At 41.2% G+C, this 27,771-nt stretch overlaps 2 protein-coding genes across 4 annotated transcripts; one reads left to right on the forward strand and one right to left on the reverse strand.

Annotated features, from left to right (window-relative positions):
- Positions 1 to 1,338: 1,338 nt before the first annotated feature.
- On the reverse strand, positions 1,339 to 21,648 carry drg2 (developmentally regulated GTP binding protein 2). 3 transcript variants are annotated; one of them, XM_084329928.1, is made up of 14 exons: positions 21,515 to 21,648; positions 20,916 to 21,018; positions 19,136 to 19,296; positions 18,544 to 18,633; positions 18,292 to 18,352; positions 14,886 to 14,976; positions 14,421 to 14,493; positions 13,315 to 13,405; positions 13,080 to 13,177; positions 12,864 to 12,940; positions 9,991 to 10,079; positions 5,330 to 5,388; positions 5,183 to 5,236; positions 1,339 to 1,775 (listed from the first exon to the last, which is right to left on the reverse strand). In XM_084329928.1, the coding sequence occupies exons 2-14, from the start codon at positions 20,977 to 20,979 to the stop codon at positions 1,689 to 1,691; spliced, it is 1,095 nt and encodes a 364-aa protein (XP_084186054.1). In that variant the 5' UTR covers positions 20,980 to 21,018; positions 21,515 to 21,648; the 3' UTR covers positions 1,339 to 1,688. The 3 variants fall into 3 exon arrangements, with proteins under 3 accessions (XP_084186054.1, XP_084186053.1, XP_084186052.1); XM_084329927.1 differs by lacking the exon at positions 21,515 to 21,648 and adding an exon at positions 21,259 to 21,328 and having other exon boundaries at positions 20,916 to 21,014; XM_084329926.1 differs by lacking the exon at positions 21,515 to 21,648 and adding an exon at positions 21,259 to 21,328.
- On the forward strand, positions 21,576 to 27,699 carry gfer (growth factor, augmenter of liver regeneration (ERV1 homolog, S. cerevisiae); the record flags this gene model as incomplete). The annotated part of the gene is made up of 3 exons (XM_084329930.1): positions 21,576 to 21,836; positions 23,706 to 23,914; positions 25,678 to 27,699. 3 exons carry the CDS (start codon positions 21,576 to 21,578, stop codon positions 25,838 to 25,840), a joined length of 633 nt encoding a protein of 210 aa, XP_084186056.1. The 3' UTR covers positions 25,841 to 27,699.
- Positions 27,700 to 27,771: the final 72 nt, after the last annotated feature.

Genomic DNA, 27,771 nt, shown 5'->3' on the forward strand with positions numbered 1-27,771 from the left:
GCTAGGCTAGTGGTATGTATCTGCTTCCATTCATTTGTGCTAAGCTAGGCTAGCTTGCAGCCAGATAGCTTTCTACTGAAAGCACAGAGAGGGAATTGGTATCCATCGTCTTGTCTGACGGTAAGCGCATTTTCCATAATGTTGGCGTGTTCCTTTAACACTTTGAGTGCCAGCACCGCGTTGTCGTTAGTTCATGCCGCCAGTTGAGTGCCGGCAACGCTATATAACGTTTGTTTGTCGTATTTCTTTTTATTGGCGATTTTTTTAATATATATATTTTTTTTAGCGTTTTTATCGCTTTTTACTACTGGGCAGTCCAGTAGAGAGAGAGAGTGGAAGAACGGGAGACAGAGTGGGGGGAAAGCATTCGGCAAATGACGCCGGGTCGGGGAATCGAACCCGGGTCGGCCGTGCCGCAACGCAGCATATTACATGGTTCGCCACTTGGGCGCCCCTTATTGGCGATTTTAATTCATATTTCTTCAATCGAGCCTCAGGTTAGTGTTGCAGACTTTCTCTGAACTCAATTGGGAAGATAACGCCCCCTATCATCTCTCCCTGTGTAACTGCACCCCTTTAGTTTAGACTGATGGGGGGGGGGGGGGTAGTTTCCTCATTTTACTTTTCCGTCAAGCCAACTGAAGAATCCATTGTGATCGCCGGCCCGGAAAACGCGTGGATTATGTATTTACAGTACCCAACGCTGAATCAATAAACGCGATCGATATTTGGAATGGCGATCAGGAATTGGAATAATCTTTTTGGATAACATCTGATCTGAGGTAAGGAATTTATTTGACCAGTCTTGGGATAATCAGAGCTTTTTTCACAGATATATCAACGTGTCGCATATGTGTGTGTGTGTGTGTGCGCTCGCTGATCAGGAAATGAGAGAATCGATATTTCAGCCCGCTTCTATAGCGTGCATAAGTACACATACTGTCGATAATCTAGCGTTTATTTGAAAACGATTCATAAATAGGCAGAACAATGACAACGTTTTTGTGTATGCCAGAATATTCCAGTAAATGCAGATTATCACGGAATCTTTATATTTTCCTTGAAAACGAGGGCTTTTCAAAATGCTATAAAACGGAAATGAAGCGATTAAAAAACAATCAGTTTCAACAATGTTGACTGCAAACAAGTCATTGATAAACAACGGGCAGATTAGACACATAGCAATAATTTAAGACAGAGATGATGCGTTCACAACGCTATCATTGAAGTGGGTGCCGGCATTCAACCACGTTTTACCATGTTAACCAGTGGAACTGGAAGTGTTAAACTATAAATTAAAATGGATGGGATGTAAAAAGAGAAATACCAAAAGCCATCTCCGAATTTTCTGGAATTTTATTGTCTTTTCCCATTCTTCTCTTCATGAATTAATACACTTTCTAAATCTTCATCAACAAAGATAAAAACCTGTATCCTTTGTAAACTCAAATCGGATCGGTCTCTTTATTGTTTAGTTTCATACACAAAATAAGAGTCATGGGGGCTTTCGTTTTCGCTGTATATCTACTGTACAATGAGTAAATGAACTGTTTTTTTTTGCATTTTAGCTTCTCCCACAAGAACCCAACTGCTTCGGTCTGTCCTCTGTCCAATCATAAGGCTTGTTTCACTTCTTAAGACATCTGTCCAATCAGAAGGCTGTTTTTTTTTTTTTTTTTTTTTTTTTTTTACTTCTTAACGATCTGGATGACGTCCTCGTGCTCCATGATGTGCAGCAGCCCCACCCTCTGCGGGCTGTACTTGGTGCTGGTTCCCTGGAAGACAAGACACACTCTGGTTAACCCTTTCACTGCCACACTACCAAAACGGTTAACACTTTCACTGCCACACCCCAGCCGGTTAACCCTTTCACTGCCACACGACAGAAGGTTAACCCTTTACTATCACACAACCGACGGCGAGTGAAACGGTTCAGAGACACTCCAAGTACTGTAGGGCTGCGCTTAGTCTCGCATAGCCAGACGTATTCAAGCAATTCAATCAATACCATAAAAGTATTGAATTTCAATAGCCAGCCCTAGCCAGAACCCATTATCATTGTGCACTATGGGGGGGGGGATAAATGTTGTGGGTTGTTTGCATTTCTCAAACCAACCAATCACAATCCTCTAGGGCTGTGCTAAGTAGGGCTGGGCAATTCATCGAATCTTTATCTTCCAATTAATTATTATTCCAATGATCATGAAAACAAGGGGCGGCTTTGGCTCAGGGGTAGAGCGGGTCGTCCAATGATCGAAGGGTTGGTGGTTCGAATCCCGCTCAAGCCCATGTCCATCCCATCGCCGTTGTGTCCTTGGGCAAGACACTTAACCTACTTGCCTCGTATGAATGTGTATGCATGTGAATGAATGTTGGTGGTGGTCGGAGGGGCCGTAGGCGATGATTATTCGCCACGCTTCCGCGAGTCTGCCTCAGGGCAGCTCTGGCTGTAATTGTAGCTTACCACCACGGTATGACTGTGTATGAACGAATAATGGACTCTGAAGCGCTCTGGGTGTCATGAAGAGCGCTATATAAATCCAAGCCATTATTATAATCGACATGTATCCAGACCATGTTTTTGAGGCAAGTCAAGCCTTTGAGCTGGGTTATGCTTTTGTTTTTCAGTTGAATTATATTTTTAAGTTAAATAAATGCACAATGTTCCCAAAGTCAATGAGTAATCGTGTTAAATAATCATGATCTCAATATTGACAAAAATGATTGTGATGATCGCCGTAGTTCTAAGCCCCCAAATGCAACTTAAAAAAAAATAGCATTGGGGCAAGTAATGTTTCTTTGTTCAAGTTTTCCACCATGAGAGTATAGCTTGCTAGCTCCAAGACTTGGGCATTTTGAAAACAGTAAAATACTGTATGTATATTTAAATGATAAATGGTGAGCGTAAGGGCCGGAGGATGGTGACTGAAATGGTTGGTGCCAATGGGAGGCTTATACACAGTCAACATCCTGTCAGTCAGACTAGGCTGGGCAATATACCCATATTTATCTTTTATTGTAATAAATAATACTAATAATAATATACCTCACAATATTATTTCTGAAATATTTGAGTATGTCAATTGACCAAACCAAAGTTTGTCCAAGGGAAGCAACAGTTGTGATTGGAGAATCAAGAAGAGGGTGGTTTTTCTGTTTGATACTGTATCACATATTCCACATTCGATTAACGTTTTCAAATATTTTAGAACCCATATTTTTTAAATATAGAATTATAGACGTAATATTTACATTTTGTAATTAGACAACACAATTGTGTATCACGTTTCACAACATGAAAATAATATCCATCGACGCAATTACATACAGTAGATGATGCATAATAAATATCAGTATTAGGGCTGGGTATTACATACAGTAGATGATAATAAACATCAGTAGTAGGGCTGGTTACATACAGTAGATGATGATAAACATCAGTAGTAGGGCTGGTTACATACAGTAGATACAGTAGATGATGATAAACATCAGTAGTAGGGCTGGTTACATACAGTAGATGCAGTAGATGATGATAAACATCAGTAGTAGGGCTGGTCACATACAGTAGATGATGATAAACATCAGTAGTAGGGCTGGTTACATACAGTAGATGATAATAAATATCAGTATCAGGTAGGGCTGGGCGATATGGCCTAAATATGATATCACAATATTTTCGGACCTTTCGGCGATACACGATACGCATCACGATGTTTTTCTTTTTTTCCCCAAACAATTCATTATGAGGCTTACCAAGACAGTATTTGAGTTTGCAAGCTAACATTAAAGACAAAATAAAATACCCATGCATTTAGCATTTTTATATTATATATTAGATTTAGATTATTGGATTATTAGATTATATATTGCATATATTTAGCAATGAGATATTATATGATTTAGATATGAAATATGATAAATTGAAAATGGGGGACCCTGATGTAAACAAGAAAAAAGTCTTTTTCTGGTCTTCATCCTCCAGTCCACTGTATTGAGCTGTACTGTATTGTACCCATGCTGCAATCTGTTAATAACGTTTTAATTCATTCAGACGGCAAACAGAATAATTTTGATTGACAGTCGAGTCTGCCAATTACGTCACACCCCTTGCACCCGCCCTGCTGTTCTTAGCACCAATCGGCAAGCGCGTATTAATTTTTTACTTCCGCCATTGGAGAGCTCAATGACAACAACAATGGTAGCTCCCCCGCCCCGCGGCCGACATTTAGCTTTTAGCTCCGCAGGACGACTAAACGACTGGAGGCATAATGATTTTACTGCAACGGATGTTATAATAAAAGCCTTTCCATACATCTGTCTGATTGAAAACTTTATTAACAGACAGCAGAATGGGCACAACTGAGTCAGCACGGGCTGAGATATGAACGACTAATGCTTGCTATATCTAGGTCGACCTCGGACGTTGCTATGTAAATACGCTGATGTTATTATTGAACGTGTAACTATATAACGTTAATGCCACAAAACGAATGCCTTTGTTATCATAAGTAGTAACTTTGATGCAGTAGTGTGTGGGGCGGCGCTGTTCAAAAGTGTCAACGTGTGGACCAGATTGACGCGACACAATCCTCTTGGGCAAAACATCACGATATCCACGATACGTTTAAAAAGTGTATCGTTAATGAACTGTACCCGATATTTATATAATATCGTCATATCGCCCAGCCCTAGTATCAGGCCTGGGTATCGGCACCCAATACGGTTAGATTTGTATTGGATCCTACATTGATTCAATTAGGACTGATGGAGATGGTTACCAGGGGTCAACCTGCCATTGGGGTCAAAAGATGTAATTTGGTCAACGGAGTTCCTGTAGTAGTTGAGCAGAGACTGAGCGCCCGGCAGAGTAGACCTCTGCAGGTTGGGAGGCGCTAGAAATAACATTTAGTGAAAATCTGAAAAAAGGCATAGATTACCGGTAATAGATCCATTTTGGGATTTTTAAGAGTAATTTCGATTCAAATGAAATTATTCTATATTGATAAAAAAAATAAAAATATTATAATCTCAACTTCCCCTCCAGCCCCATCAGGATATTCCCCAGCACCAACTCCAAGCAGGGGTCCTCTTTGAACATGTATACACAAGGCATAATGTCTCTGAACACAAGGCATTCAATTGGTAACCAGGAAGTTAAATGCCTGTAAGCCTGCTTACTTACCCAGCATAGGGCGTATTTGAACTGGCCGGCCAACGTTCTGTGGATTCGATGGCACTGTAGAGAGAGAGAACAGACGTTTACTAACATGCAACATTGTCAATGGTGTGTGCGTGTGTCTGTGTGTGTGTGCATGTGTATGTTACTCACCACATGTTCTACAGATGCTCCTCTTCTCATGATTATGGCATCACCAAAGTCTGGGCGCTCTAAAAGACAAAATAAACAACAAATCCCAGAATGCATCAAGATGCTATTAACTCTTAGTGGGTCTTAAGTCTCAGAATTCTATTATAGACTTCCAAATCTCCATGGGGTCGTCAATGACCAGTAGCCGTTGTGACATCATCACTGGAATGTTCCGTTCTCAAAATGCTATTCTCTCATGCAAGCTCGCTCTCCTGAAAGAGTTAAAGAGGTCCTTCTGCATAACTGCATGTTGTTGGCCTCATACGATAATTGCCTAAGTCATTTTTCACGGTTTTTGGAAAAGAAGAAAAAAATAATTTTCCAGCAAATGTGTATGAGTTTTTAATTTATATTTAGAAAATAAGTTCCACAAGGTGTATCAACAAGTTTGCACAAATACAAAAACACAAAAACCATTGCGTAACTTAAAGGGGAACTATCTTATAAATGGCCTTTTTCAGTGTTTAGCATTGTTTCCTTGCTATGTGGATTTATATTAATAGGATCTATGTCTCTAATTCTCATATTGGCGCATTCTTCCAATTCTCCTCTCACAATATTAACCCTCACTGAACTGAGTCATCTGAATGTCAGAGATTTCTCAGCTGCATAATAATGTGGCAGTTGGTGTGGCAGTTGGCACCAGGCCACACATAGCCCTTTTACACCAGCCAGGCTCCGTGCTGGAGCCGGTTCCCGAACGTAATCTCACACCTGCCGGCGCGTTCAGACCGGGATTAATTGGTTCAGAACGTGACAAATCGGTGCTCAGCTGGCACCAGAAAATAGTTGGTTTTTCCTCACGAACCGTGACATCATCAGTAGGCGTGTCATATTCTAGGCTGTGAAGACGGGGAAAGTAGAGAGTCGGCATTGCACTCAACCGATTCATTCAACAGGAAGCGATTTGCAAGTACAATACACTATCCAACCAGAGTGGATAAAGAAATGCTCCAGAAATGAACGATTCATTTCAAACGTGTGCTTTTGTGTGTGCGCTCTCGCGCTGAGGCTCGCTCTCCACTAGGGCTGACCTTCAAAGCTTTTTTTGGCAATCGAAGCTTTGGGGCCGAGCTTCGATTTTAATTCGAAGCTTCAAAAAATAAATTAATTAAATAAAAAATATTAACCCTTTATTCGCCAATGACATGTTCCCACGTCATTCTCCGCCATGCGTAATCTGCCAATGACGCCGTAAGGCGTCTTTGAGATCAATATTTAAAAAATCTGTGATGGCAATCATATTTTACCCACGGAGTCTTGAGATCCCCTGTTGATCTCCTCTCAACTCTCCAACGGTTCAAGAGCGCCATCTGGTGGCCGATCGGCGGATCGCCCAAACAGGAAGTGACGCGCCGGAAGTGGTGCTCGCCCATATTTCGTCCGGGCACTCGCTATCGTTAGCGGGACTCCATCTTGATACACTGGACATCGATCGGTTGCAAATAACTCGATAAACAACATGATTTGGACGTATATATTATTATACAACCTGGAAATGGATCGCATATATCAACATCCCATAATAGAGAACTTTCTGCTCGACGCTGATCGCCCAACGCTACGAGGAAGCTGAGGTGAGTTTCAGCGTGTTTGATTATATTTAAACGTATAATCTGCTCTGATATATATATCGCCCATACTACATAAATGATTTAACGTCGGCCACGGACTTATAAACCCCCCCCCCCCCCCCTCCGGTCACCAGCAGATGATGAGGCATGACGCTTAGGACCTTGCACAATTGAAAGTTTTAATATGACGTCAATCGGTATCAAACTACATTTGATGATGTAATATGTATTTAGGGCTATAAATCACGTTCTGCAGAATGCTGCAGAAAACGATAAAAACATATTTATACTTTAGACCGTATTTTAGTATGAATATGTGAATGAAAAAGTAGAGCGTTGCTACATCCTAAACGATAGATACTCGACGTTGAATGGGCCATAGTAATGTCAATTTAGCAATACAATTAAAAAAGTTATAGCCCTGCAAAGAAGGGGAACATCCCCATAGACTTACAGCGCTGGCAGATAGGGGATTAAGATCAGAATAATCTCTGGCAGATAAAGGGTTAATTATAATATATATATATTTTTTTTTATATCTTATGTTGTGGGACTTGTACAGCACTTGGTAGACTTTGTTGTTTTTAAATGTGCTCTATAAATAAAGTGGATTGGATTAATTAATTAAGTAGCCCCTTTCGTGACTGTGACGCAGCCAACAAGGTTTCACTCGGCTGCGCTGCCTGGGTGCAGTGGGGCTGCTCTCACAGCCAACGACATGACATTACATAATTATGTTGCAACCTTCGTCTATCAAGCAAACAATTATATTATATTTAATTTATAATTATATCAGACAATGCACCTACAAAAGCAGATGATTACAATTAAATTAGCCAACTTGGTAACACATTAGTCATAGCAGCATAGGCATAGCCTTATTAATGTTGTGTGGCGTCGCCGTCGTGTACAACGATACTTGCGTTTTTTAGGTGATTTGACAAAGTTGTTGTAGAGTTGTGATATGCCATTTTCATCTGGCATATCTGGCACTCGGCTTTTTGGGCATCGTCTTTGCATATTTTAAAGTGTAACCACACGTCTGATGACTTCTTCGTCGACATGCCTGCTGCACATGTCCTTGTTGTTTTCAACACAGATAACCTCCACGTACTTGTTGTAGAGAGGTGGAGTCAAGGCGCCGCTTACTTTCGTTTCATTGAAATGGAGGCGCAAGATTGGAGACAAATTTTTTTCTTTTTTTTTTTAAACTTCGATTTATTTTTTTATGTTCGAAGCTTGTGCCATCGAACGAAGCTTCGAAGTATTTAAGAGAGCCCTACTCTCCACGCATTATTTCTACCTCCGCCTGGGTAACGCCCCCATTGATGACGGAGACAGTGGAATGTTGGTTCTGCTTAAATGGGTGTAAACGCGGGGTGGTTCGCCAGAGAGCACCACGGTTCAGAGGGTTCAGAACGGAGCTGGAGCTTGAACCGGAGCCCGGGCGGTTTAAAAGCGCTAACAGTGGTTGGAGCCCAGCCTCAAAACGGCTTTAGATCTTGAGGTAGAAAAATGCTGTTTTTGAGTACTTGATTAGAAATACAAAACAATGAATTTTCTTGAAAAAAAAAACGTACAGAGGTGTTCCATAGACTCACAGGAATTGTGTAAAAGTGCCCAAATAGTGAAAGAAATTGTAAAATAGTTCCCCTTTAAAGTGACTTTTAAACTAAATATGTCGTGACATAGGCATTTTTTCCTCGTACATACATACATGTCATACACTAAGGCAGTTGTTATACTTGCGATCGCCATCTGTGTATGCAACGTCAAAATGCACAAGTCACACGAGTGAGTTAGGCAGATGCTACGCTGGCAAAGCTATGACTCCTAAAGTGTGCAAACGGAAGTACAGGAAGTACCGGCTACAGGCTTTCCAGTTCCGGTCAGCCCAGATCTGTTTATAGTCCCCAGCGACACAAAGAATGAAGCAGACGCTCGTAAATCTCGAAAACAAGAAAATGGAGTTATCAGCGGACATTTTCAACAAAACAATTATAGAAACGTGTGAAGTGCACAATATTTCCTCGTTTAAGCCACTGCAACGGCTTTGCCTGAAGAATTTGCTACATGACCGGGACATTCTCGCTTGTCATGTCTGAATCTTACAGGATTAATAAATGAAAATGAAATAATTATTCAAGTTAATTAACGTTCACTTTCAACGAGTGTGTCTAAAGGGACAGTCTCCTAAATCTCCCAGCCTTTTGTACATCATGTATCGTGAGGCTGGACGAGGCGGCGATAACGAGGTTGTTTCTGGGGGGAATGCATTTTCATGAACACCGTGTCGTGATTGGTCCGTTCGGAGGCAGCTTCCAGGCACACTTTCGGCCGTAGTGCTTTACCAGTCTTTATCTCACGGAGGAGATAAAACTGGGAACGAGGTTAGGCAGATGGGGATTTTTTAACATAACAAGCGTTCTGATTGGCTGAGGACATAGGCACTAAGCCAGGGCGATGCAGCAGTGTGAGGAGATTACAGTTAGGCAGAAATCTCAATTTGGCCAAACAAATTATCGTATGAGGCTAACGATGTGGAGGAACACAATGTTACAGATTTTGCTTAGTTGCAGACGATGAATATATAGACCTTTCCAGAAGAACTCTTGTTGCTAGGGGAACAGCTTGGGCATATTTTCTGTCACTAGGAAACAGTAATAATAAATAAACTTGGGCCAAACATGTTTGGAAATGTATTTAGAGGCCTTGTATTAATGCCCATTGTATTCCATGTTGGAGGAGACAATGGTTGCTATGTTTGAAACAATGGCTGCCATGTGTTGATATGTGAGAGAACCTTTTATTTTTAATAAATATATTAAGTGGATTCCAAATATATTAAGTGGATCTTACAAACAAGTCACAGTGGAACAGTGATATCAGGCTTGTTTTACACAGAAATTAGCCATTTTATTTTCCAGTGGTTACAGGCAGACATGTTGGGACTAAGAAAGACAACTACACTAACATTGTGTGCAATGTAAGCCTTTTTTAGTCAAATGAGAATTTGTCTTATGTGTGTGTCTGTGTGTGCGTGTGTACCTCCCCTCTTCTTGGTGTAAATGCAGATTAGAGCCAGGTATTCCCATAACGTCTCCAACAAGTAGTCCAGGTTCAACTTCATCCCACAGCTACAATACACACACACACACAGAACGTGTCAGTTATTTGGGATAAGTGTTTGCTGAACGCAAATACATTATTACTACAGTTCGACCAAAATGCACACATGCACAAAATTATATGTACAAGATGAAATATGTTCAATGTCGAACGCAGCCATTTAAGGATGGAAAGAGCACCGTAGAAACTCAACAGAATCCTACTAGTTGTTTGGTTCCTCGCTCTCACATGGGAGTCTACAAGCTCTCAGTTGTTATGAGACACATCTACGTTCATGCATTAGCCTAGTAATTTTTATTTAACCTTTATTTAACCAGAAAGTCTCAGAGATTAGGTAGATAGGCAGCAGCTGTTAGAATTTCACATTTACAGACGAAACAATTTAAAAAACAAACGTAGTAGGGCTGGACGGTATGGTCTAAAATGTATATCACGGTATATATATATATATTTTTTTATCTACTTTTTCTCCCATTTTCAATTTTTCTCCCATCCCAATTTCGTATAGTCCAATTCTACCCTCCCCTGTCTCGAACGCCGTTAGGCCATGCCTCCCACTGGCCGGCTGCAATGTGGACGAAGCCTTGCATCACATGTCCCCTCCGGTACACGAGGAGGCAGCCGTTGCATCTTTTCACCTGCACAGCGCGATCTCTCAGTGGCGAGGAGTAGCACGTGGGAGGCTCACGCTGCCCCCGTCACTTCCTGATTCTGCTGCGCAGGCGCACCAACCGACCTGTAGGAGTCGCTGTCCACAACGTCCGATCCCCACCCACCAGCTTCCCACCCCTAACACTGCCAATTGTGTTAGTATGAACGACCAGCCAAGCTGGTAGCAATGCCGAGAGCTGGGCTCGAACCCAGCATCTCCTGCATTAGTGGCGAGCGTCTTGCCCACTGTGCCACTTAGCCGCTCATAGCGAGGTATAATTTGAAGCATAAACGGTAACGGTATATATCACGGTATATTAACTTATCTTAAAATGTCTATATAAATGCTTCTGAAGGGGTAAAACACTGGTATGGCAGCTATTACTGTACTCTTGTATTACTAGGACATTTCACATAGTACAGAGGTATTTTAACACTTTGTGCGCCATTCACGTTGTACGACATGGTATTAATATTTCCCTCACGGAGCCTGGTCTGATGCTGTGGGACTCGGCACAACTCTGCAACGCTTCAATACTGCCACCTGGTGGATGATCGGCGAGTTGCCAAACCGGAAATGGCCGGTTGGATATTGGTGCGTCTCCTAAATCCGTCCAGCCACTCGCATATCGTTGCAGGACTCTAGCCACACACCGTGGATATGGATCGCTGCCATAACTCAATAATCGACATGATTTGGGCGTGTACTATTATTATACAAACCGGAAATGGATCGACTCGATCCCCATCAAATAACTGGGATATTTTTGCTCCAGTATCATCGGCCAACGGTAAGAGAAGGCTGACGTTACTTTCAGTCTGTTTGTTTATTATTATCCATACAAACTGCTCTGATCTATATATCACCCATACTACATAAAGCATTTAACGACGATCACGGAATTATAAACGACCCCTCCGTTCATCCGCGCATGATCAGTCATAACGTTTAGGACCATGCACAGTTGAAATTTTTAATATAGCGTGGATCGGCAACAAACGGCATTTGATAATCTATATATGCATTTATGCCTATATCTCACGTTCTAGGAATTACTGCAGAAAACGATAAAAACATATTTATATTCTAGACGTATTTTCGTATGAATGTGTGAATGAAAAAGTAAAACATTCCTACATCCTGAACAATAAATAATCGATGTTGAATGGGCCATAGTAATGTCAATTTAGCAATACAATTTAAAAAGTTATAGCCCTGCAAAGAAGGTGAACACCTCCATAGACTTACAGTACTGGCAGAGAATGGTATAAGATGCTGAAAGTGCGTGGCAGGGAATGTGTTAAGAACATTTATTGTGCAAAACTGCAATAGAAAAATGCAAAACCTTTTCTCAAGTGTCTGCAGGCAGGTAACGTAACGCGTATCTTGGATCCAATGCTTTGACCATGTCTTTAAAGCCCTTTCGATCGACAGTTTGAAAAGGAACCATGTCATTACACAAGTAAACAGTGACAGCGTTTGTTATGTCGGTCCACCGCTGGCTTTTTTTGTCGTTTAACTTACCGGTAACTTAAAACGTAAATAATCAAAAATAATAAAATTATTCTGTTACAGCTGCTGAGCTATACTATAGCTAATGTCCATCAATATCTTCATTTTTAATGAAATAGGTTTAAGAATTGAATCAGGATTGTTAGCAGAGAGAGAGAGAGGGATGGGGGAGACAGAGTGAGAGAGAGGGAGGGAGGGGGCTGCTGCTAGAGTGGAGCTAACGTTGGCTTGCTGAGGCGACATCAACACAGGCTGCTAGGAGTTGAGCTAACGTTAGTTTTCTGTGGCTACATCAACAGTTAACATTACATAAGGTTTTAGAGCGACGTGGGCATTCCAGAATGGCGAGGATGCAAAGCAGTGTGCAACGCAGGTCTGAAGAGCTAGTTCGCTTCTAGAATTGAAGGTCCGCTCTGTTCCGTGTCTATTATGAAATGACAATTGCGCATTGACACGCCCACTACGCAAAGCCTCTGTGCTTCTAAATAATATTCCATTATTCCATATCACATAGAAGTTTTTTAAAAGCAACCAGTGAGACCAGCTCATGCAAATTCAGGTGGTTTTGTAGCTGATTCCAGGTGGAGGGAGCTGCATACCTGAACGTGTAATAACACAGGGCTCTCACCTGATGACCACGCTGTTGGGTCTGTGTGCCAGGCGGTCCACCTCCTCAATCGAGATCTGATCCACCTTGTTGTACACCTGTAAATCACACACACACACAGTGAGATCACAACCTGAGCAAAACAGACACATCTGCTACAACTGCGAATGGAGACCAAAACAAACGCATACAACAAAGCAGAATTTTGACAGTGAGATATTACAAGTCTTCACATACGTAAAGGCAGGGCATGTAAACTCTGTTTCCAACTATGACATCGATGAACTCATCCGGTGTGCTGTCCTCCCTGAAGAGAACTTCTGCGTTGAAGATTTCTGTACAGGGCGGTTAAGGTCTTGTTTGTTTATTCTATACAGGACGGTTAAGGTCCGTTTCTTTATTCTATTCAAATAACGCACTGCATTGATCCAAGTGTGCGGAAACCTCCATGTTGCTGCAGTGAGAAGGATACTGTACTCGTGCAGGATGAGCTGCACCAGCTTCTCTGAGCACATCGTGAGCGGCACCGTGGAGTTGTAGGAGAGGCCTCCGCCTTTCTTGGGCTGAAGACAAGAAGAAGAATAATACAACTTTATTTGTATAGCACCTTTCATACAGAAACTGCAGCTCAAAGTGCTTCACAGCTGAAAAAAGACGGGCATACAATTTGCACATAAAATCCCATTTTTTTTACAGTGCAATAAAATAGTTCTGGATTACTGTTTAAAGTCGTCTTTACCTTCTCTGTTTGGTATCCACAGTTTAAAACTTGATACCTACTTTGACCCTTCGAACCTCCCACTTGTGTTTTTGCTAATATGAGTTAATAATATACTTTAAACTAGTGTGTCGTGGCTCTCAGTTCTGCCTCTCTCTCACTTTTTTTTTTTAGTAAACCTGTAAGACGGTTTCAACTTAACCCTTTCGCTACCACACTACCAGAAGGTCAACCCCTCACCACCACACCAGACGGTTAAGAAGAACAGGAGATTTTAACAATGAGACACCCTGCTAGTTTCAACTTGACAACAAACATTATAAATGGACACAAGTGTTTGCTAATATAACATTTAAATACATTAAAAGAAATCTGGGGGGGTGGGGGGTGCTCCTCCGAGAAGAATTTAAGACTCAAGTATAATCTATGCATTTTAATGCATTTTGAGAGCAACAATAATCACTTCGGCAATAATGTCAGTGACAACACATTGATGAAAGTTGGAGTAGAATCCAACACTTAAGATATAGAATATGGCCCCCCCTTTTTTTTGTTCTTTTTCAGTTCAGTTTCTTATGTTTTGGATTTTGCCTGTATTAGAGGCTTGGGACATATATATGCCAAATGATAGCCCGACAAGCTAGCATAACAATTATACCAACAGATTTCTTTGGTTGTCTAGTTTCATGTGATTGATACCACTGCCTTTGGGCTAGCTTTAAAAAATTTGCCTGCGCGAAGGTCAATTAATTAACTGGCAGGTCCGGCGGGATTATGGGGCTAAGTAGGGGAAGGGGGATAGGACCTTGGTGTCCTCAATGGTAGCTAGTAACTACGGCCCTGATGAGACGATACTGTACCTTGAAATAAATATTTGGTTTCTCCATGTTGAGTCTGATGCCCACTGATTCCAACTCTTTCTCTAGGAGCAACCTGGAGGGACAGACAGGAGAATACGATGAGTAGATAACGGGCAGGCAAAATAACTTGGCAATACGGTCATTCAGCTACTGTGATCACACACAACAACTCTTTCCGTCTCTCCCTCTCACACACACAACTTTCTTTCATTCCTCTTTCAAAGCACACAGACTCATGCATGTATAAACCACCGCTGGCTACAGGCAGGTACTTCACACTTAGACATTTGTCCTCCAACCCTCTGCTCACCGTCACCAAGTGACCATGAAACTTTAATACCATGCAAGTCTTATCCGCTCCACTGCCTGAAAAGGATCCAATTCAGGTGCCAAAGCAGCGCTATCTCAACTTAGAAGCGAGTTACACCAAGGGGCCATTAACAGGTGGTTTCAACACACACACACCTCTGGACCTCTCCCTTGGTGGCGTCCAACATCATAATGACCACATCTGCCGTCCTGGCAACAGCAATGACCTGCCGACCTCTGCCCTTACCTGGGAAAGGTCAAAGAGTAACGGTCATGACTTTCTACAGAATACAAATCACATCATCATCATTAGTAATTATAGATTAGATAATACTTTTATTGTCCCTGTAAAGATATTTGCGTAGGGACTTCATACTGCAGTTTCACAATAAAAGTGCCAGAACACAAAGTACATGCAGAGTAAAAAGCAGCATCAGTACATTTTTTATTAAAACACAGACAACATATATCATTATACAACCCCTGGTAGCAACACCTTCTAGCCTTCTTGTAAACAGCTACTCAGCTAGCAAACACATTCACACCTAGCTACACAACCCCTATGTCCAGAAAACAACAATACATATTTACTAGGGATGCAGTGACACTTCATCGTGGGCAAAGAAACGGAAGGCGTTTCAGCTATAAGCCGCCATCATCACCGATAATGGCTTATAGTTTAAATGTGTTTGTTTCCCTGCCCACAATGGAGAATTGATTGCCATGTGAAAGAAGGTTATATCAAAGGTTGTTTCATAAATTTGTATAGTTGAAATTGTGCTCATTCAAAGATAGTGTGATGAACGGCTGAAGGTTTTTATTTAATAATGAAGATGTATGCGTGTCCCAAACACAAAAGATTGAATAAAAACAACAAAAACTAAATAAACAACATTACAACAATTTGGCTATCGGCCAGATTGTTATTTTAAACATCTGTATTGGCCCAGCATTTCACAATTGAATTGACGCAGCCCTAATATTTACATTGAGAATGGACATATGCTGGAATGAATGTTTATAGGATGTTAATAGGAAAACAAGGTAACAGATATCCTTCATGGGATCCATAAGAAACTTAACAATATTACAATATGGAATACAACACTGTGGCTTGGGAAAGTCCCTCCCACTGCTTTCCACGTCCGTCCCTCTTCCGTTATAAATTTCTTTCCTTTTTAAATCTAGATTATCCTTCATTCTATGCATAAAAATCAACATGAATTTCTCGAAATCACCAACAGTCTAGACATTGCCTGCTTGCTACACACTGCCTGCTTGCTACACATCAGCTACTGTTCATGCTGCTGAGATCAGGCAGACGCCTGCGAACCCCAGCTACTAGGACAGAGAGGCTTCGGCTCAGCTTCTTCTTTGTTTTATTGGATAATTCTATTATATGTTGTTACTACTGTATTGCACATCGTTGCGGGCAAGACCACCCACATTTCATTGTATACTTGTATGCCGTGACAAATAAAACTCTTGACTTGTCTTGACTTGACTACTTGCTACACATCGCCTGCTTGCCAGAGACATACTGCTGACTAGTCTACTGCAAGCTGTGTTGTTGTGCACTGCATTACATTTAAATGTTGTGTACGACAAGTCAGTAGGAAGGGTACAACTCTATCAGCTGAGTAACAATGTTCATCAAAGTGTTCAGACTTTAGTGCTACAGTGTTGAGTGTATGTTAGTATATTAGGAAGAGTGCATGACAGTAGAGGACAGTAAGAAGGTTATTGTTTTTTCATTAGTTTTCTTCATTTCAGATATTGATTGAAGAAGTGTGTCTTTAGTCGACAGCGAAAGATTTGGTCTGGTTTCGGCTGTCCTAACTGTGGTGGGAAGTTCGTTCCACCATTGTGGGGAAAGTACCGAGAATAGGCGGCTTCTCTTTGATGACCCTCCTGGAGCTCGGATAGGAGTGGGTCTGAGGCGGCCATAGGATGAAGAGCGTAAGGATCTTGAGGGTGTGTAGTTAGAGACCATTAACCGGGGGTAGGTGGGAGCCATTCCCTTTGCCTCACGATATGCCAGGTCGAGGGCCTTGGCTAGTCTACTGCAAGCAGCTGTGTTGTTGACCACTACTGACTAGTCTACTGAGGCACTTTGCTTCATTGGCCTCTGCGCTACAGAGCTGAAGATGTGCTCTATGGCATCAAAGGGAGGTGGTGGAGATGGGAGCGACTGGGATTCTACCAAAGGATATTGATCTCATCCGTTTCTCCCTAAGCATCCTCGTGTGGAGAGGCTGCACTCAGTCATGATGAAATTGATGTGGCGTGGATCTTGTGAAGAACGAGATTCAAGCCAAAGCTAATTTCTCTCCCGACATGCCAAGAGTTTTTATAAACATCCTCTTCCTCAGAGGCTGCAAAGTTTGAATTCCTCAAAAGGCCTATGACGCACTGCACTCTCCATGGTGCTGAAACCTTGGTCTTGGATTTACAACATTTGTGTTTTGGGAGTGGTGACATTATGGCACAGTAACAAGTATGAAGACATTCTTAGTGTTTCTGCTACTCAGCCATTTGGTCCATTTGACCTACTGTGCTTTAATGTGTTAATTAATCAAAATATTTGTATTTAGATATAAATGCTTTATACATTATGTAAACCTTATTCTTACATATTGTATTCAGTTACAGTATTATTTTACTGTCCCTACAAAACCGACATGCTGTCCTGCATTTGGTCCTACAAGATGAAAAGGGAGCAGCAAACCACTGCATGCTATTTCAAAAAGCATCCGTTTGAAAGTAAAACAGGCTGTTGAGAATATGTTGATTTAATCTCTTTGCAAGTGCTTGAGGCCAAATACTTAGATAAAAAAAAATATTTAAACAAACAATGGAAACAGAAACCATGTTCTGTTGCATCGTTTTATGATTTATGTGTATTTTATATAGATATAACTGTATACAGTATGTCCTTTCATGGCCTATATTTATATAAAGAAAAATTAATAATAATTTATCCCCCCCCCACAAATCACACCCTGGCATTACATACAGTTATGTACCAAGCTATGCATGAATGGAATTAACTCCCTAGACATATCACACAAGAAAACAGTAAAATATGATTTAGAATTATGAAAAAAGCATATTTTGACAAGGGATATTCTAAAAGATGTAAAAACGATTTAAATGTATGAAAGTTATGTTATGATGCAAGTAATGTGTCTCTCTGTGCGTGTATACTACTATCCTTGTCACTGTAATTGTACCAAGTTATCACAACCAATCTGACAATGATATATTTTGTTGAAGATTCTCCTTGTAGTAGTTGTTACCCGAAACGTATCTTTGGGAGAAAAAAAGTAAATGATGCTGAAAAAAGTTTAAATTGATAAATCGAATTGTGATGTAAGAATCTAATTGAATTGTGACACCCTTAATGGGTTTATGTATATTATATATATTGTGTGCATACAGTACATGTCCATGGGGGGGAAAAGGACAAAAATGAATAAATAAATAATGTATCACAAAAATAAACACATTTAAAAAAAATTATCACAGCAACTAAACAGAGGGACATGGATTATATTCGTACCTTGAGCTGCACCCTCAATGATTCCTGGCAAATCTAGTAGCTGGATGTTGGCCCCTTTGTACTGAGGAGAAAGGCAGAATGTAAGACTGTTCGTTAAAATGGTCCAATACAAGCTAATGAACATCAGTGCATGAAATAACAGCAATGTTATTATATCAACCTGATTGAGTGAGTGAGTGAGAGTGAGAGAGACATGGTGTGAGTGAGAGAGACACATGGAGTGAGTGAGTGACTGAGAGAAAGTCTGTGTACCTCTATGACTCCAGGTATACAGGTGAGAGTGGTGAATTCATAGGAGGCTACTTCACTGGCTGTTGACGTCATCACACTGAGGAAGGTGGACTACAGGAGACAGCAGAGATGTGTGTTGGACAGGTACAGGTATAATAGATTCAGAATAGACACATGGTGGTTAAAGTCCCAATCTGAAACTTTATAATAGATTCAGAATAGACACAGGGTGGTTAAAGTCCCAATCTGAAACGTTATAGATTCACAATAGACAGGCTTTTTTCTTTTTACCATAAAGAAAATAAACACATACAGTAAATACTCAAAGAGATTGATTTGTAGATGGAAAATATGCTTTTTGTAACTTTCTCAAACTTGACTTACTGTGTTACATATTTGTGTTTCTCCTTCCTTTAGTGTAAATTATAAAGTTGGGATATAGTATAAATATAGTCTTCCATTATTACTACTAATAATAATAATATGAAAAAATTATACAGTGTCTCAAAACACATACGAGTGGTAAGCAATTATATAAAAAAAAAATCAGTATTGATGATTATTTGCAACTTTGTGGAGTGAAATTTCAATAAAGCGTTCTGGCTCTACCTACCTTACCCACAGAGGGGAAACCAATGAGTGCAACACGAGCATCTCCAGATTTCATAACATCGAAACCCTCCCCTTTGGCCCCCGCTGTCTTGGAAGGCTCTAATAGCTGAGCTCTGTACTTGGCTAGCTTGGCCTTCAGCAAGCCCAGATGGTACTCTGTGGCTGAGGGAATGAATGAAAAAAAAAGTATTAATACAAGGTTATTAAAGATCCACAGAAACAGCATTGCAAGCTTCCCTGATCGGACGTGTTGCCAAATACAACAGACCGTCTCATGTGCAGAGAGACTTCACTTCACGGAGTAGGTACATTTTCCAGGAAGAGAAAAACTATGGATTTTCTTTAGGAGGAAAATAAGAAGGAAATTATTTGCCTGGCACATAATGATAAAGAGATGAGAACTAGGTGCAGACAAAAGGAGACTTTTTTTTGTGTGTGTGTGTAAGATCTAAACATTGAGTGCCACGCCCCTTCTGGGAAGTGACCTGGCCTTGCCGTCCATTAACCCCATGTAAACATAGTTGTAGTTTGTAGAGCTAAACCTATATTTTATAGTATAGCTATGGGTCTAATAACGCAGTCGAGTGTCAGTGAGTTGCTTCCAGTCAACGTGCAAAAAACAGATAATTTTTTCATCCGTACATTTCCGTTTTATACCATTTTGAATATGAATATAGTTGGGTGCTTCTGAGTAATTCCAGGGAAAAGACGCAAATTCAATAAACACGTCATTTTTCGCCTGATTCTAATCTTCCTGAAATCAACGCTAGATCATCATTATTATCCTTCCTCGTGCAAGCATGCAATGTGGTTCTATGTTTCCGGCACTCAACGGTTGGGCGACAGAAATGTAGTTCTACGTTTTCGGCAACCAAATTGTTAGAAAGGAACACGCCAACATTATGGGAAATGCACTTACCGTCTTCTCCAGAGTCGGACAAGAAGATAGATACCAATTTACTCTCTGAGCATTCAGTAGAAGGCTATCCGGCTAGCCTAGCTTAGCACAAATGAATGGAAGCAGACGTCAGACCAGCTAATCTAGCTTTTGGCCAAAAACACCTCTCCCTGAGTTTTAAGGTAGGCTAATGGTCCGTATCATTTTTCCATTTATTTGTGGATGCTAGCTTGCAGCTGGATAGCTTTCTACTGAGAGGAAATTGGTACTGTATCCATCTTCTTGTCTGACTCTGGAGAAGATGGCAAGTGCATTTCCCATAATGTCCAAATGCAAAATACTAACAAAAGTCCCATTCCTGGGGCTAGCACTGCAGAGCCCTGAATCTGTACCCCCCAAGTATTTTACACTGTATGTGACAGAAAGAAACGGACCTGAGGAGGACCAATGCAAGGCTGTCCCTTTGGTGGTTCACGTTCTGCACACTGAGCAACACAGGGCTATTTACTCATTTTGAGTATGCCTAATTCAAATGTAGTATTCAAGTGCAATTTTTTAAAGGTTTCATATAAGTAAATTAAGTGGAAACTAATGGTGTTATATCAGTCATACCCTGAGGTGACATTGGTTTCTTGGCAGGTGGAAATAACACAATTCTCCTATTCTCACGAGTGTGATGGGGGATGCTGCTAGATCAACTTGATTGGCATCCCTAAAGTATAATATCATCATAGGGATTTTCACTTAGCATTGACACTAACGTTATGTGGTTTCGACAACATTAACAGAATGGGGCGCCGTGTCGTATAATAGCTGAACACAACTTCATTAACCACCAAGCTAACGGTGACAGGTTAGTTTAGACTAGTTGTACTTCCCTTACCTTTGTTTTTCTGTGTTCGACCGATCTCTCGCTCTATTTCTGCGATTTTCTCCAAGATCCCCATTGTGACGACGTAGGCAGGTTAAACTACAGGTCGCACTACCTTAGAAATCAAAGAAAATATGTTGATGAGGAACAGAAACGTGTCAAGTGTTCTGCTCTACAGTTGCCTTGTTAGCCAACCGGCTGGCTGGCTAGCTAGCGAAACGTTTCAATCAACAGTTTCCAAATCACATTCAGGTCACAACATCAAAATTCAAAACATTATTTTCACCAGAGCCTTTTGGCCATAATGCACACAATGACACCATTTTGAAATGGTAGAAAAGTACAAAGAAATTACACTTTAGAGTTTAGACTCCGCAGCATGCAGCACGGGAATATGACGTCACCGACCGGAACTCACAATCCCGTGCGCACTGAAGTCCGGAACAAACAACTCTCGTTTGGCAATAATCCTAGGTTCCTAGCCTATATTTCCAAAATATTGTACACCCTGCATAATACAGTTTAAACGACTTTTGATGTTTACATTATATATTCAAAAACAATAGCAATTTAAGGAGACGTGGTTAATGTAAAAAGAAAAAAAAACGAACCCGATCATTCTCGAAGTCAGAGTGTCTTCGTGAATCCCCTGATGTTGCAGTGTGCAGCGTGATGACAGGCAGGTCAGTCATTGCGAGGAGGACGAACATGGCTGCGCCCACGGGACCGAGAGGAGCGTCAGCCTCCACCACCCCGCCCGCCGGGTTTGAAGGTTTTCCGTTTGCTACTATGACCGGCAGACCACCCGATGACAGTCCCGGTAAAGAGCAGGAGAAGACGGGGGAACCGAAAAAGAAGCCATGCCGGGCGTGTACGGACTTCACATCGTGGATGACGGTTCAGAAGAAAGAGGCAGCCGTCACAACAACAAAGGTAACACGAGTTCATCAGACAGACAGGTGCCACATTTCCACTGCGCTGTGTCATATATGTTATGATGAATTGAAAATGGGGGACCCTGATGTAAACAAGACGAAAGTATTTCTCTGGTCTGCATTCCCTTAACAATTGTATGTATTGACCTGTACTGTACCCATTCTGCAATCTGTTAATAAAGTTTTCAATCAATCAATCAATCTAATCATGCCTTGGAATTTACAGAAGGGGCTGATCTCTCTCCAGCCAATGCCTGCCTGCAGTCACGCTTCAGCTTTACTTGATCAGATTAATTCATTCCTTTTTCAAACTGGCGTGACTGCCTTCATGTCTGTGAAATCCTCAAATGAATAACCTTTGTACACCGTTGTAATCACCACCACGTAGCTCTGTAGTAACGTCGGGAATCTACTACAGGCCTAGCCAATGTGACGTGTTTTTCCAAAATGCCACAATGACAACACTTTGATTGCTAGGTTGATAAAAAAAAATCGATTTGCCTTGTTGAGTAATCATGATTTGCAAAACTATAAGCTGTCCTACCATGGGTTGTGGTGACTGATAGCTGGTATTATACCCAACCTATACTGTGCTGAAACGCATAGTATGAGCTTGGGTGGAAATACCATAGGCCAGAAAACAATTGGACGTAATGTAAAGACGTGAAAAGACTTTGCTGGCTTTGTTATTACACGGCGCAAAGTTGCAATATTCAGTTGGTCGTTTGTAAAGTGCAATGTTTATAATGTGTTCCTCAAACTGAGCTACGCAATCTAACATGTGATTGCATTTCAGGTGACCCGCCATCATGCCAAAATGAGGGTTCCTCTGGGGTTTCCCTAAATTACCTGCTGGTCACCTCGTTTTTGCACGTCGGCAAGTCACCTGCAAAAGCAATCACGTGTCCGACTGCGCGGCTCAGTTTGCGGTAAAGTCATTATGCAAACAGTCCTTGGACTATAAACATTGCACTTTACAATTGAAGTCGAGCCATTATGAATTGAAAATGGGGGACCCTGATGTAAACAAGACGAAAGTCTTTCTCTGGTCTGCATCCCCTTAACAATTGTGTGTATTGAGCTGTACTGTACCCAATCTGCAATCTGTTAATTAAAGTTTTCAATCAATCAATCAGCCCAGTTGTCAAGAACAAAACCTCATATCTGCCCTTTGCGAGGCACTGATTGATTGAATTGATTGAAAACTTTATTAACAGATTGCAGAATGGGTACAGTACAGTACAGCTCAATACTATACAATTGTTAAGGGGATGCAGACCAGAGAAAGACTTTCGTCTTGTTTACATCAGGGTCCCCCATTTTCAATTCATCATAACATATATGACATACAAGACATACAGATAGACAGTACTGTCTGCTACATCTATACATTTATGACCTACCAGATTTGCAAATACAGTACTGTTTGTGATACGAAAAGAGTCCAGAAAAAGAGTCCACTAATACCTGGTCGGTATTGTTAACACATAATATAGTCCAAAAACGGTTTATTTTATTGGGTATATCCTTACAACACGAAAACAACACTTTATCAAAAAAGATTCACCCAACCTCATAATATGTGGATGAGTATACCAGCTATAGGTGACTGACTGTCATTAACTTGACATGTCACTATTACTAAACATGTCTGTGGGCGTCCTGGTTTTTCAGTGACATACAGTAAGCAAGACTAAGTACTTGTGATATTGTGGGTGGGTTTGAAATTGGGCCATGACCTTTATCACAGATTATACATATTATGTCCTTGTCTCCTGTGTCATGTAGTGTTATCTCTAGTTTAGTAGAAAATAGAAATGCAACAAGACTAACCTGGTATATAAACAATGTCTGTCTGGTCCTCCAGGAAACTCACGAGGCGGAGCAACAGCGTGAACCACAGTGTCCACTGGACAGGGAAGAGTTAGGACGTAGCACGTGGTCCTTCCTGCACACCATGGCGGCATATTACCCCGAGTGTCCCTCCGGGACCCAGCAGCAGGAGATGGGGCAGTTCATCAACCTCCTCTCCAAGTTCTTCCCCTGCAATGAGTGTGCAGAGGACCTCAGGGGCAGGTCAGACCACAATGTCTCTCCAACATCTCCCCAATGTCTCCCCAACGTCTCTCCAATGTCTCCCCAACATCTCTCCAATGTCTCCCCAATGTCTCCCCAATGTCTCTCCAACGTCTCTCCAACATCTCTCCAATGTCTCCCCAACGTCTCTCCAATGTCTCCCCAACGTCTCTCCAATGTTTCTCCAACATCTCTCCAATGTCTCCCCAACGTCTCTCCAACATCTCCCCAACGTCTCTCCAACATCTCTCCAATGTCTCCCCAACGTCTCTCCAACATCTCTCCAATGTCTCCTCAACGTCTCCAATTCATTGAATTCTTGTGTTGTGTTAATTACAGCATCATGGAATGATGTAGATGAAAGAATAGCAATATATTGTATCTATAGGGACTGCTACCTCATCATTTAATTGAGCTGTAATGTTAATGACATGACATCACTGGTACAGTAGCCATATTCAATTAATTCAACTCATTAATTTTAGTCTGTCAAACTATTAATGTGTTCAAAACTGTTTTTGGGGGTGCATGTGAGATTATGTGCAAAATAAATGAGCATTTGTATTTTTGGTGAAATGGCCCTTTAATTTTCCCTTTTTAGGTTTGTTGTAATGAGTCCAACCTCCTGTGATCATTTTTTATTTAAAAACTTTTTTTATTTAATCTGGGGTGCCCGAGTGGCGCACCGCATACAGCACTACGGTGCAACACGTCTGACCCGGGTCCCCGATCTATCTCCCATTCCTTCTCTCTCTCTCTCTCTCTTTCTCTTTCTCTTTCTCTTTCTCTCTCTCTCTCTCTCTCTCTCTCTCTCTCTCTCTCTCTCTCTCTCTCTCTCTCTCTCTCTCTCTCTCTCTCTCTCTCTCTCTCTCTCCCCCCCCCCCCCCCCCCCCCGGACTTCCCTGGTCAATAAAAACCTATAAAAAACATAACTTGTCCGAAAGGACAAGTAACGTTTAAATGTATTTAACCTGTATTTAACCAGGAAAGTCACATTGAGATTAAAAAAATCTATTTTCTTTTAAAATAATGTTTACAGAAATATACTAAACAACCAATATCGGAGCCAGCGGCAACCTAGCAGGGCAGGCAGCAACAATAGACTATTAGGGCAAATCAAAACAATGACAAACTCTGGATTGGCAGGAAGTTAGCCAGTTAGATTTATCATTATAGACCAATCAATTTGAAGCACAAGGGCATGTTTACTATCCTCCAGTGCACTCTTTTTTTGTTCTATGTCACCCCCGTACTCATGGCATGCTTGTGTTTTCTCATGCACGTGCTGGAAGAACACGTGATACACAATTTATGGGGACCTCTTTTCTCCTACTGTGCACTATATAGCCACACATTCATCAACTAGTGGTCAAAAACTCCATTGAATTGACCTCATCTTCAATAAGGGTTAAGTCAGGGAGTGTTGTTCCATTGTGGGCTTGTGAAGCCCGTTGAGACATGTCATGTGATTTTGGGCTATACAGATACATTTGACATGACTTGACTTAATTAAATGTACAAAAAAATCGAATCCATTATTATTATGAATTAATAAAATATTCCTAAATTAAGTTTAATCATTCAAGTTTGTAATCGTTTTGTAGGAGTAGCATTTTTCAAATGATGGACATTTCATTTGGAAATGAAACTCTTTTGTTTATTGTACAAAAAGTCAACAATATATATTGCTGTTCCATTTTTTTCCATCTTTTTAGCTGATAGGAATCAGACCGTTATCTAATGACATTGTATCCTGTCCACAGGTTAAAAACCAACCAGCCGGATTCCAGCAGTCGCGGTGCCCTCTCACAGTGGCTCTGCCGTCTCCATAACGACGTCAATGTGCGGCTTGGCAAGGCGGAGTTTGACTGCTCACATGTGGATGAGCGGTGGCGGGACGGATGGAAGGATGGATCCTGTGACTGACTGACTGATTATGTCTGGGTGATATGAGTTACAATGCTCCAGAGTCCCAACTGGGGATCAGGACTTCCTGCCTTTAATCTAAACTAAATTAAACTTGAAAGGAACACGCCAACATTATGAGAAATGCGCTTACTGAGTCAGACAAGAAGATAGATACCAATTTCCTCTCTGTGCATTCAGTAGAAAGCTATCTGGCTGCAAGCTAGCCTAGCTTAGCACAAATGAGTGGAAGTGGATACGGACCACTAGTCTAGCTTAAAACTCCGGTAGAGGTGTTTTTGGCCAACATTTAGATAGCTGGTCTGTATCCGCTTCCATTAATTTGTGCTAAGCTAGGCGAGCTTGCAGCCGAATAACTTTCGACTGAATGCACAGCGAGGAAATTGGTATCTATCTATCTTCTTGTCTGACTCTGGAGCAAATTGTATTTCCCATAATGTTGGCATGTTCCTTTTTAAAAGGGTGAATTCATAATTTTGGGCCTTTTTTTATGCCAGGGGTCCAAAATTGTAACCCTTGTAAACATTAGCAAGGAAATTGTGAAACAGATCTCAGGTCTGCGTCTTGGGGCTACTTCCCGCTGCACAGGGGTTTCTCCACAGAGATACGTATAAGAGGAACGTCAAATCACATCTCTATTTCTCTATGGCTGACGACTATAGGGTCAAATCAACATTGAAGACACAGGGTCGTTCTCAGACTGAAGGTGCTGTACGGCAGCGTCGGGATCACTTCACTTTCAATCCAATGTATTCAGGATGTACCAATAGATTTTCTTCAGACATTTCTTCTCCATGAAAAGGTTGCGTTATCCAAAGTGTTATCAAGTAAATAAGAATGAATGTTCCATCATCAGCAAGTTTAAACAGCAATTTCTGTTTACATTTTAAATAGGTTGAATTGAAAATGAATTGATCCCCACAAAGCTAGGCATCCATTGCAGGAATGTTTGTAGCCCCACTGCAAATCTGACCATCAAACGTGGTGATATTTCTATGTGGCCCTGATTCTCTATTTAATCCTTTCAGGTGTAAGATTTTTTTTTGTGTGTGTATTCTCACAATTCTTGGAATCGTAGACATGTGAGGTCATACATACTCCTTTAAAGGGTTCATTCATAGAACAGCGTTTACAGTTCCGGGAGGACTCAGGGCTTGGCTACACTGATCCATCACAAAAAATGGAGATAAACTCTCTGAACTTTTCGGTCCGTCAAATTGTACACAGATCTGGAGAGGGACACGTCATCAGCCCTGTCCAACAGACGGATACCATTTTTTTCCCCCAACAGACTGATACACCTCCATGGAAAAACGATTAATGGACAGACCCAACCGATCGATGTAGCCAGGCCCTTCCTCTCAAAATGAACATTTCAAACTCTTGTAGTGTTGTGCCCATGCAGCAATAACCAGACAGAATATCTGTTATTTTAAGTCGTGTGGAAAAGGTAGAGGCTTAATTGTGGTATGGACTTGAACAGCGCGCTTTTTGGTCAAGTTATTTCCTATATATTACTATTGTAACATGTACTGTAAATACTTGAACATGTAAAGTATATCAAAGATTTTTTTTAGGGGGGGCTGATTAAGTAAATGATTCCATGTTGTTGGGGTTTGATTCAGTTCAGTTCAGAGTTTACGCTTGTGTCCATGCATGTGTGGGTGTGTTTCTATACGTACATAGTATACATGTGTCCTTGTGTGCCTGTGTGTTCCTCCTGCACCTGCACTGTCTGTTTTGAGGATGTGTGCGTGCATCCATGTGTGTGAGAGAGTTTGTGTCTGTCTGTGACTAGGCTGATTTGGTTCCTATCATCTGTAATTGCCTCCTGCTGTTAATAAATAGGAGAAATACACTAGATGAAGAACATAATTGTCCTACAGCCAAGGGCCTTTCAGACCGCTTTCTATGTGTTATTAATAAATGTC

This window comes from Notolepis coatsorum (genome assembly GCF_963971535.1).
Source record: "Notolepis coatsorum genome assembly, chromosome: 14".
In the NCBI taxonomy this organism is placed as follows: domain Eukaryota; kingdom Metazoa; phylum Chordata; class Actinopteri; order Aulopiformes; family Paralepididae; genus Notolepis; species Notolepis coatsorum.